Source organism: Hyposmocoma kahamanoa, unplaced genomic scaffold, assembly GCF_003589595.1.
Source record: "Hyposmocoma kahamanoa isolate Upper Pololo Valley unplaced genomic scaffold, ASM358959v1 78, whole genome shotgun sequence".
Lineage (NCBI taxonomy): Eukaryota > Metazoa > Arthropoda > Insecta > Lepidoptera > Cosmopterigidae > Hyposmocoma > Hyposmocoma kahamanoa.
Window position 1 is genome coordinate 17,620,308 of NW_020653945.1, and position 12,993 is coordinate 17,633,300.

The 12,993-nt window shown below is 35.9% G+C and overlaps 1 protein-coding gene across 1 annotated transcript in view; it reads left to right on the forward strand.

Moving 5' to 3' along the window:
• Positions 1–7,018, forward strand: part of LOC113232724 (neurotrophin receptor-interacting factor homolog) — a 92,201-nt gene extending 85,183 nt beyond the window's left edge. Inside the window, exon 3 of the mRNA XM_026467503.1 lies at positions 1,373–7,018. Coding sequence (XP_026323288.1) covers positions 1,817–3,553 — 1,737 coding nt within the window. The 5' untranslated portion in view covers positions 1,373–1,816 and the 3' untranslated portion in view covers positions 3,554–7,018. The remainder of the gene's footprint in view (positions 1–1,372) is intronic.
• The last annotated feature ends 5,975 nt before the right edge of the window (positions 7,019–12,993 follow it).

Sequence of the window (12,993 nt, forward strand, 5' to 3'; positions counted from 1 at the left end):
CTACGTGACACTCCAGGATGGTAACCGTTCGGCCACGGAGGCAGTTAATGTTGCTAATGTTGTTAATGTTGCGAAAACAAAAACATTTTTAACTTGTTTTTTTATAAATTAATTTTTTTTATATAATAAAAAGTATCAAGACGAGCAAAACATGCGCCTGATGGTGAGCTACACCCCACCCATGACAGCTAGTGCTTTACATCGTAAAGATCTGAGGGGCAATGCCTTTTTGCCCGGCACTCCGAGACACAAAATTGACAAGTCCCATGCGCCTGAAGTTCACCAGCACATTTAACCTTCAAAACCAGAACGAAATATACTAACATTACTGCTTAGCGGCAGAATTAGGTATGGTGTCAATGGCAATACTGCCCTAGAAGAAGTCTTTCACAAAATTATATGTAATTATTAATTTAATTACATATACTTTTTCAATAGATAGTTTCTAAACTATTTACATAAAGTAGTAAGTTACATGTACTTAAGACGATTTCTCTTTATCGCAGGAAAGTTGTTTTACACAGTTACAAACACAAATAAAAAGGCAACACTCATCAGTTATCATCTTTATCGGTTATATTTACAGGTAAATGATATTTAGTCAAATATCGAACCCCGTATCAGCTGACGGCTGTAATCTGAGTCTGGTGTTTCGGTCCCGCGAGCTTGCTCCAATTCGTCGACGTGTCATTTAACAGACCTTTCTCATTTTACATTCATACCACGCCATTCCGCAACACAATATTATATCCACATGACATACGGATGTCTTCACTGTTGTCTTGTCGGATGTTTGGACGGCCAAAAAAAATTAAATAGACTGCAGATAGAAATGATAACGAAAGTTAAAATGATTTTAGGAAGCTCGTAATAATCGTTTAAGACCTGCGTTTTGAGTGATGGTAGACATCATTTGCTTTTATCGCAATAAAACAAGACTTTATGTTATTGGCTATTCGTAACCATTCAGCTTATTTTTAGTGTACATGATTTTGAATAACAAGACAGAGTAGACCCTATATTCATTGGCATATAGAACAAATATAATAGTATTTACGCGGCAGAAATTTGTTGCTTGTGAGCATTTGTGCGGGTGCAGCGTGACGAGCTGCGGCCAGCGACAGCGCGGCGGCGCGGGCGGCACGACGCGTGACTCGCTCGCCCTGGTTTCGTACAGGATCCATAGACACGAACGAGAGCGGAGTTCTTAATTTAAGCATTCCAATTATGTTTGTCTGCTCTGAGCAGAGCAGAGCAGGAATATTACTTAAAAACTCACTTAATATTTACCCATTTTCCACTCATTATAATATCACACTGCATAGGCATGATAAAAATAAAATATTAAACCTTTGCATTTCTTTCTTTTCAGAGGCATCAACTTCGCTTGGACGAACCATGGAAATTGTCATAGACGACGTAAACTTTGCGGCCAAGAGCTTATCGATCTGAGTACTTAAAAGGAGAAGGAGAGGGTTGGAGTGAATAATGGGAAAAAGGAACGTACGGATCAAATTCGCACACTCCATTGGTCCACCAAACGCGCTGAGCTCGATGCGTGTCTCCGAGTAGTCCCTATCCGCGCCTGCGTCACGCCTACGCTGCACCTTTATTCGCATTTTACCAGTTACCGACGCTCTAGCACTGCCAATAAAGTACAAGTCATACCGGGTTATAATTGAATTATTAAAACTTAGATTTATATTGTAGTACAAATAATCTGAAAGAGATCACGGTGGCGTTTGCTTGATGTAGCAAAAGTGAGTAGAGAAAGAGCCGAGCCGACGTCCTCGGTTGAGACATTAAAACGGTAGTCATGACGGCCACTGCCCCAGAACTGTCAAAGTCTGATTTCTTTGATTTCGTGACATCCAACGAAGTGACTGATGCTCAGTATAAGCAGCAAATGAGATCCGTCAATGTGTTCATGGAATCTCCGGACTCAAGGTCCAATCCCTTGCTCTCAGAAGAACCCAAGGAACAGAACAATAACAGCTTGCTGAGCGTGACTGGAGTGAGCGCCGGTAATCCAACCATGGCCGCCGCTGCCACCACCTCAACTACGCTGCAGAGCTTTGACTCCATCTGGAATGTAGATCGCGACCGCGACCGCTTAGAAACTGCCATGCTAGAAGATCTCAACAAATATTACTGGAACACACAAGACAACGAAATCAATGGTACGAATACTTGTACAGACACTGCCATTTCTAATAAATTGATAAGCAATAACACCGATGGACAAATTTATACACTCACTGTCCTAAATCAAGATATTAATGAGACGAGTACGAATCGTTACTGGACAAAAGAGGAGGATGTTTCTATGTCCAGTCCGACGGACATCGTTGACCAGCAGTCGTCTCTAGATCTCGAATCAATACTTAACATGAATGGTTTCCCTAACGACTTTAGTCAAGACTCTCTTAGTTCAAACATACTACCCAAAGTAGAAAACTTTAGTTATGATGAAGGAGATTCAGAAAGCCAAAACACTGACTTAAACTCAACTAACCTAGTAAAAGTGGAAACGTTTAGCTACGAAGACAGTGAATTTCAAGGAAGTGAAAAAAGAGAAGACCCATGTAGTCCTATCATTAGCAATCCTATTCTAGATAATCAAATTGAATTTAATAACAACAACAATGATTGGAAACTCACAGATCAGAATACGGAATCTAACGAATCATTGCTAAGAAGCGCTTTACAGGGAAAAGCTTTTATCAGATATAGCGCAATACAAAAGAATACAATAACGAAGCTTGACGCTAGTTCGGAACTAAAGAGAGTAATAATCAACAATAACAATAAAGATGTTCCAAGCATGTACCAAGACGGTAAAGAAAGCGAGGCAGAATTGTTGATGACCATAGCTCCTCCCAACGGTAATGTGAACATATCAATACTCCTCGAGGACCCAGCCAACGTGATCTCTAATGGTGAAAACCCGACATCAACACAGAGCGTTGACGATATCATATTGTCACAACTAGATGCCAACTATCACCCTGAAGATTACGAAAAACTAAAACGGATAGCAACAGAGTTGGGTGAATCAGTACAACCATATTGTACCGTGGAACCTATAGACCCCACACGCAATGTTTATAACATTCATCACGTTAACGGCGAATTAGTGACTATGATTCCCGCGGGCGAAGTACAACTGTCGCAGCACTTACAAATAGTCGCCGCCTCGCCCACCGTTACCAGCACAAAAACTGTAAGTAAGAAATATAAAAGAATTCAGAATAAGAATTCTCCACCGACAACACAAGCGCAGTCAGGCACAGCTATTCAAGCTGCGACCTCAACATCGAACGGTGTGAGGAAAGAGAGGTCCCTGCACTACTGCTCTATCTGCTCGAAAGGCTTTAAGGATAAGTACTCAGTGAACGTGCATGTGCGGACGCACACGGGCGAGAAACCTTTTTCATGCTCGCTGTGTGGCAAGAGCTTCCGGCAGAAGGCGCATCTGGCCAAACACTACCAGACACACATCGCACAGAAGAGCGCCGCTGCCAACGGTGCCGTCAAACCCAACAAGAGGTAACCGCGACGGCGCACCCAGCTCGCATGACCGGAATGTCGTCTCGGTCGCTCGTATTGATAGTCAATTGAACTGTAAAATGGTGATATATTAACAAAATATTTTTAATAAACAAATACGCAAAGGCTGAAAATATCACAGATGAATTTGGTAAGGTGCTAAATACGTAGTGATTTAACGAAGCGAAACGAACGTAAAACATAATTCTCAACACTTGTGAAAGGTTCTTTGCCGTTGTAATATTGTTATAATTTACATTTTAGCTCTGTCCGTTACCGAATACTTTTAGCACTAGTTATAGCTAAGAACAGGTACCTACGATTAAGTATTTTAGAATGAGATTATTGTAAACCATCATTTCATAAGTATTTATAGTCATAACAGCATTAGATTAATGGTGAAGTCATAGATCCACGTGTTTGTGTGTGGGTTAGTTTTGTTCCTGTTACTTCATTCATAAACTTTCTGTATAGACAGATGCAAATAACCTAACGTACAAATTATACAATAATTGTTAGTATTCTCTGTCTTCTTACACTTAGTAGCTTAACGTAACAAGCTGTCTGACAAATGGGCACCAGTGATGAGCAGCAGCGAACTTGCATCGACAGCGCATACGCCGCGCCCGCCACCGTAATTTCTCCCGCAGCGCGACCGACTAAACTTTCTAAAAAATAAAAAATAAAACAGAGCAACAGAACGAGCATTCAGTGCCTGCCATCTTTCACCGCGCTGCTATCATATTCTCTACATCAGGTTAAAGATGCGGTGTTGTTTTATTCTCCATGCCTTCACAAGAATGCCGCTCTATCGTTTTCGACAGTAGTAGTCTGTTACTCAAGTATGTACAAATACATGTGGCTAGTCGCTCGGTACCTACGTCTGCCAACTTAGTAATTTACTATTTTCTATTTTGTTTTAGTCCATGGCTCTTTCCATTTTATGAACTATAATGTTATTAAAATAATGTGCCCTCGAGAAATCTGAGTGTAATAGCCACTGGTCAGGCTTCCATAATTATTTGGCCATCCATATCGGACAACGTAGTGAGCGGTTTCTCATTTCCAATATTACATCCTTCGCCTCATACTAGGAAAGGCCTGATTGCTTCCAGATTGCTATAAATTTGAAATACAAGTGGTGTTTCAATCGCGGTCTTTAAAATTGTGCTCCCTTTCTAGTCTAACAAATTGGCCTTTCTTTGTTCAGTCCGTGTACCTGTAACACAGAGGCTCGCCTTGTTCTTATTTATAAAGATATCGTTTGAGGCAGGTGGGCCCTATCATCATCGTATCTCAGCTATAAATTCTCTTCAAGTTAAAAGAGGTATTTTCACTAATTTTCTGAAGTAAGTACATCTCTCTCACAGGTCTCTCTATCAATAGCTGATTATTAACTAATCCGCAGACTAGCTTGTACACTCGACTCATAAAAGGTACGAGTATTTATGATTTCTAGAGATTAAGCTTTCACTGACTTCAACTTTCGTATTTCAACAATTGATGTTTCAAATTATAAGATTACCTGTAACCACAAACATTATATAAAGTATTTTAAAAAGTTTTTAGAAGCCATTAGTACGTTACACAGCAGATATTTTAAAGGGAAAATTAAATTGGAATTGGTTTTGAATGATGACCGAAATAGGAAACTCGAGTCGTTTTGTAACTTAACACATTATTAGTATTAAGACGTGACCACGCATTGTGCGCAGGCGTCGAACAGGTTGTGTGCTGGCACCAGTATTTACAATCCACATACACAACATAACAACAAAATGCTTGCAATTGTCATTTTTAACAAAGTAATTTCTCTGTGACAGTGACTATAACTTGAGCGCGTTTGCATTTGCAGTTTTCAGTTTTAATTTACCTCAAAAGTCACTTGCATCTTATTTGCAAGCTACTTGTATTAAATGTAAACGCACCCTTGCCCTTGCTCAGTATCTTTTACTCAAAGCCACATAATATAACTTCCTATTAAGTAACACATCTATAGTTCCATTATATACGACAATTGAATAACGAAACTAATAACATTCTAAAGGTCAAATAATCAGGTAACGCGTTACGGCCTCCTCCTGTCATTCGTTGACTTTTAGCTTTTGATCTACAATGTCGTTTTAATAACGGCCTAGACTGTTTCGTATCAAATTATATTTTAATTAACGGTCTAATGAAAATTTTAATACAGTTATAAACAATAAAGTTCTGTGTTGTTTTATGATTAAATCTTAGCGGCAACAAAAAACGTAATCAAAATGAGAAAGTTTTCATATATTGAGATTGAAAATTTATTTACATCTTGCCAATATTAAATTTTATTTGTATCTAATTTAGATATCAAACACTGCCTTTGAATGAGACTAGAGAATATAAACACTAATTATGCATTGTTAGCTCAAGCGCTTAATTACTATTTCTTAACAAATAAATACCTATCGTCTTCTAAAGAAGTATAAGTTAATTATTTACCTAACAAAAAAAAAGCCTTTTAAAACGTAGTGAAGCACTCTAATTTCTACTGTAATAAGTATCCAATCAACAATTATTTCTCATAATTTCACGTTTTCTTGGGTTCGGACTTTTATAATTAATAGTAGTATAGAATTTCTTCTTCCGTTTCTATTGCTTTATATTTCTAATTTTATTTTTTTTATTATTAATTTCTATACATATTCCTATTTTAACCTCTAGTTGATAGAACCCGAAGAATCTCTTTTTAACAATGTTGAATACTCATTTTTGTAAATATGTTAATGAAAGAGTCTTAAATGATGGCAACAGTAGATCTCTTGACCACATTGAACAAATAAGAACTTTTAGACCTCTAACGTCATTATAGCGCTGTCTCAAAATTAGGAAACATTATAAAGGATAAAAAGGCATAACAACAAACAACGCTCTTTATACGAATTACATAAGTGGCGTTATTAGTTTTACTTTGCTTTTTGAGCTACTGTTACGCACGTACCGTTTGCCACACGACCCGTTTATTCATTTTAGCACAAATGTATCATGTTCAATGTGATCAAAAGTGTGAATAACACACGATCTTTAAATAAACTAACAATTTGCGACATTTTGTACTCTCCCACTTGTATCTCATTAGAATGGTATTTTCAAGTTAGCGAATTTATAGATTAAGTTTTAAGATACATACTTAATGAGATTTACCAATTTATTATAAGAAACTGTGGCTACCTTGATAAATTATGCGAATGAGAATTATATGATTGTTAATATATTCATTGTAATATGTTACATTATGTTGGATTATTGAGTACTTTTATATCGAAAAGAAGGATTATATTAATTAATATTGATCGATTTTTATTGCATTTGTTCCTGAGTTGATTTTAGATTTTATTGATTAATGATTACGTCTTGTTTATTAAGATTTCTATGTGTAATATTTGCATGATTAATTTAATTTAATTATAGCTGTGTAGTTTTAAGGGCAACGTGGACGATGTGACAACAAATTATAGGTATAGATTGTTATGCTCTTATATTAAAAAAATATTTGTCACTTATACAATTTTCTCCTTTCCTTTCTGAAATTTAAAACGATTTATTAGATTTTAGATTATCACAAATATGATTTGTTGCCACAGTGTGACTCCGGGTATTTCGGAGATAGTTACATGCTCCATGGTCCCGTGACCAGTTGGCTTGTAAGAAAAATTTCAGATTATTTAAATATGAAACCAAAAAATTAGCAACGAATTCTAAATAACTGTTCTCCACAGACGTTAAAAGCAATGCAATTACCTAACCACAATCATAACTGTAAAAACACAACCAAGTAAGTTACGTCACAGAGTATTTAAAAAACAAATAATGCTATGTAATGCAACTTGAACACGTATGCATATTACAAAAAGGTGCTCAAAATGTATTCACAAACAAGTAAATTTCGATTCGTCCACTTTACCCTTAAACCGAAGCCGTCCTGTACAATACTTTAATTATTTATTTTTAGTATTATTATTAAGACGACAAAAAGAAACAAAAACAAACGTATTTTGATTAACAGGAGCTGTGATTTTTGCTTAATGTATTGTCTATTGAAACGGTGTCACTAAACAACAAAATTATATTCGTGTTTTCAAAGTTGGAACGAAAAGAATAAAAAAAAACCCTGTTACATAATCCATAAGATATTGTGATTAAGGATAATAAACTTTTTGTACAACGTGGATTATTTTTCCGCTTATTCGCAGCGCGAATCAGGGGGTCGATTCAGAAACTTACGATTTGATATCGTACGATATCTTTTCATTTTTATTCACAACACCCGAATCAAACGTCAAACGGTCGTATTCGAAACCGAACTGAAATGATATCACTCCCCTGCGATTACTCGAACTTCTCGACCGGCAAAGGCTATAAACGTTGTTCAGAACACAGGTATCGAAGGAAAGTTACCGAACGTCCCTATTGTTTACAAAGCAAGAATATAATATGGAAATTTCTTATTATTTTAAATAAAGTCTGAAGTTTGTTCAATTTTAAAGACTTTAAGTCTTAAAAATTTGCCTAAAAAGATTTTCATTTTTCTTATAATCTATTTCACCGACTAAATCCGTAAACGCTGTTGAATAACGATATCGTAACCGAATTCGAATTGAACTTTTTTGATTGGCTCGGAAGGCGCCCTTCGATTCGAGAACGATATCCAATAGAACGATTCGATTAAAATATCGAAGAGTTCTGAATAGGGGTCCAGATTACAAATAGAAGACCAATTTGCAGGTGGAGTCTTCCGCTTAACTAGTTCTATATTGCATGACACTGTTTCGTATCACCGAGGTCTTCCAAGCTTGAGGTGGTTTTCATGAGATCAACTTGGCTAACTTCAAATTACACTCGTAAAATATTTTATCATTTGACCCACTGCTCTTTGCAAGTAATCTTTGAACAAATTATGCAAAATGATGTTCAGAGTAATTAGATTCTGTTGAGATTATTAATTATGACTTGCTATGAAGGCAAATTTGGAAATTTCAATATTAAATTAAGTTATTAAGTGCTTCTATAACATGGAAGTCCCCAATACTTATTGAAAGAGAGCGTGGAGGGATAAATTATTACACGTTTCTCATAAAGAATACCCGTATCAATAAGTATGATGTATATACTCAAGGACATATTTAGGGGAACGCAAAAAAATGTTTTTTTTTATAATACCAAGTGACGGGAAGAACAAGTCATGTAGCTGGTGGTTAGTGACACGCAGGTCCATAACAATTGCAGAGTCAGTTCACCCGTCACCTTGAGACATAAGTTGACAAGTCCCATGTGCCTGTAATTTCACCAGCATCCCTACCATTCAACACCGGAACGCAGTAATGCTTACATTACTGCTTGGCGGCAGAAATAGGTAAGGTGGCAGTAGATTCCTGGACAAACTCTTTCACAAGGAGCTCTACAACTAAATTATGGTCACACCGATCATAGGACACATTGACCACATGTGCCAGAACGTTTAATCGAAATCAAAAGACGATTGAAGTCATTCTCTTTTCAAAATATACCAGAAGTATATGTGGCCAGTGATTCATAAGAATATTGTTATCATAATTCAACCCTTTTTTTAGCGTTCCTTTAAATATGTCCACGAGTGTATAGTTGTCTACTTACTAGCTACATTTCTTCAGGTGTGTTGGTACTTAAGACTATTAGTTGAAAATGCTCTTAAATCTTTAGTTTTTAATTTAGATGTAAATACCGGCAACATAATCTCATAAAAATCAACCTCATCATTTGTCAGATTGTCTGGTCATTGATAGAATCAATATGAAATTGTAAGATCTGTGTAATAGTGACAAAGTACGTATGTAGCTACCATATTTTTTTACAACATTTACAGTTTTGTATTAAATTTCTTATATTTTTTACTTTCCTACGTTAGTTTGCTAATAAAATGTTTTTGTAATTTAAAATTATGTTTTATTCCTATTCTCATACCTTATAAACCAAATTGCACGTCTAAACATAAATTCATTCACAACTATTGTGCACACAATTAAATATTTTACTGAAAAGTTCGCACCCTTTGTGTAATAAGATCACAAGTCCAAAATGACTACTTTTCAAGAGAGAACATCTCTCTCGAAAAGTAGTAAAGATTCTATGAACGTAATATTCAGTCGATAACATCATTTTTCTAATTTTCATGTGACAAAAGCACTTTTGACGTATGGTCACATTATGTGTCTTTATTACTTCAAACGTACGAATTTATCTTTACAAATCGGCGACATGCAGTATTGTATAGTATATTTCCTTGGGTACAGTTCACCTCAATCATAACATAGAGCTTTTTTAAATAGTAAAGACAGGCTTGCGTTTATCTAAGGACAACTAAAATGTGGATATAGATGGTACCCGATCGATTAAACTTTTTGTTGTACTCTCCGACAATTTTTGGATCTGTATCTGGTAGTGAGATACTAGTAGTAAGTTGAATCCTGCATTTTGCACATAATTATCACTGTTTAGAGCGATCTATTTAAATAAATTTATTTTTGTATGAAAATAAAATGCGATGATTAAAAATTAAGAATCTGTACTACCTCAGCTCGAATTCAAACTTTTCCCGTACTAATACGGTTCATTTTGCTTCAGTCGAGCGGCATGGACATTGGCTTTATATCACAATTTATTTTTTTTACAAACGAAATTAAAGCCATTTGAAAAATATATATCGTATAGTATACGTGTTATATTAAGTTCAGTTGATATAAAAAATCCTTGGTTTATGTACAGTACCTATTGAATACAGCAGTTTTCCTGTAAAATTTCGAGGTAAGTTTGTGTTTTTTCGTGAAAATTTTTAGGAATTGTTTTTTCGCACCGTATAGTAATCAGTGTATATCCTCAATCGTACTGTATATTTTTTTCCAAAATGATTAATTCAACACTTTCACTGTTATGTGGAATCAACCAAAGCCATTTGGAGTATTATAGACTCTCAAAGATATTTAAGTTGCTCGCGAAATACACAAATAGACCCATAATTAAAATAATGAAAAGTTGCAATTGACATAATGAAAGTGGCAGCAAAACGATATGAGCGAATTGGAGGAATACTTAATACTGCCATAAACGGAATAAAATTACTTATATTTAAGTCTCTGGCAAGGTGTGATGGAAATTAGGAAGATCAGAAGTAAGTTCTATTAGCTACGGCAAAATACGCAAGAACAATTTTTTTATATAGCACTGGGAAATATACTGTACTTAAATATATTGCACCATACATTGTACTTATATAGAGAAACATGTCAGGAACACTACAGGTACATATACTTCCTGGAACTTTTGTATAAATATTTAAAAACAATGGTATTGTAGAGTCGTGCTGCAGCGAGAGGCCATACATCAACGAGACGGGGCATCCATCTTCTCGGAGGAAAACTCCTGTGTGGTAAAGACGGATGTTTTAATAAATTACTTATGTAACGTACATGTCTTTACTTTACATTGTAGAATGCGTTTTCATTTGATTTAGGCTCACGTTTCAATAAAAACAAAACATTTCTAAAGAAGTAGATCAGAATTTATTAAAATGGCCTGTTTAGGACTTTCGGTACGTGCCGACTGCCTCGGTGGTCCAACGGTTTGCACTGAGAGCGTTGGGTGAGGAGTCCTGGGTTCGATTTCCGATAAAACCTGTAAGGATTCGCGTTGAAAATTTAGATGCACTGTATGTAAAATAAATGAAATAAAATTGAACATAAAAAATGTATTGAAACATGAAAACAATTATGAATTAACAAAAGAAACGTTAAAAATACAATAAAATATAAACATATTGAACTAGAAAAGATTATGACGTCGTTGGCAGAACCAATATGCGGAAATGAACATTTCTTAATTGGTTCTTGTCTGAGAGTTCTGGGTATTGCGCCGGAGTGAATTCCGTTGCTTATTCGTACTTATGCGTACAGGGAATCCCTGACCAGATAACTGGTGTTTATAGTTATCTGTCCCATTTTTGTTATTACAATTACATTTACCTTACTACTGAACTCGTAATAACTATAAGTGTAGAGGAAAAGAATTTTGTTGCGATACGTTTTCTGTTGGAATAACAAATTTGTTATTGTTATTAAAACAATACAATTGTTTTTAACCACTTCAAAAAAAGGAGGAGGTTCTTAATTCGAGTATTTCTTTTTTGTAAATGTATGTTATTTGTGAACTGATTTTGATGATTCTTTTTTGTTGGAAATAGGGTACATCAGTAGTGGTCTCATTTTAAATTTGAAGAAAATATTCCACCTATAAGGGTGACAAACTAGGGGTTAATGACTTTTGAGGTCGGTTTTTTTGTACTCTGTACTAAGATTATTATGATACCTACTGACGGGGTGTGCACCTGGTTGTAAACGATACGCCTGTCCATAACAGTTGCAGTGCCACTCGGAGCACTGCACTGCGTCCGTCACCTTGAGACATAATTTTCCCCAGCACCCTTACCCTTCAAAACTGAAACGGCGGTAGAAATAGGCAGTAAAAATAAGGCAGAACTTCCCTGGACTCTTTGACAAGGAGCTCTATTGCTAATAAAGAACATTCATAAAACAGGGCTCAATTGTACGTACGAATCTTTCAATAGAATTTAATTGACGTAAAACTAAACAGTATTTAGCGTACTGCAAACAGATCAATGCTAAAAAGCGAGCCTCAGACAAAGGCCACATGTATATAATAGAGTTAGACGCTAGGTCGTCCCGAGGCATTGTTTCTGCTCCGGCGGGCGCGGCGTACGCGAATCGCGGTAGAGCTACCATGATATGACGGTAACAATCATGGACAGACAATAAACTGAGTTTAAAAAATATCTTACTTTATAAGTATAAAAATGCTTTTGCTACATGAAAGTCATAAAAATAATACGAACTACACAAAACAAATTGTGTATATGTAAAATATTATGACAATTCTATTGAAACAAACAAATATCGACTAATTTCGTTCGAATTTTTTAATCTTTCTCCTGAAAATTTGTCATTTTGTACTTATTAATTATTTCAAAATATAGGGAGATGGAAATTTTTGTTACAATACTAGTGATGTGACGAACAAGTCTCAAGCTACAGGCCTGTCCATAAATAACAGTTGCAGTGCCACTCAGAGCTTTAAATCGCAAAGATCTGAAAGGCACTGCCACTGCGCCTGTCACCCTGAAATATAAGTTGACTAGTCTCATGTGCCTGTATTTTCACCAACACCCTTACCCTTCAAAACCGGAACACAGTAATGTTGACATTACTGCTTGGCGGCAGGAATAGGTAAGGTAGTACTACACTGGACGAACTCTTTCACAAGGAGCTCGACTGCTACTAAACAGCTTGTTAATCAGCATGGTTAAAAAAATTGTTGTGCCGGAAATTTCAACCAGTTGCGCCAAAGGTCATGGAAATGACTTCC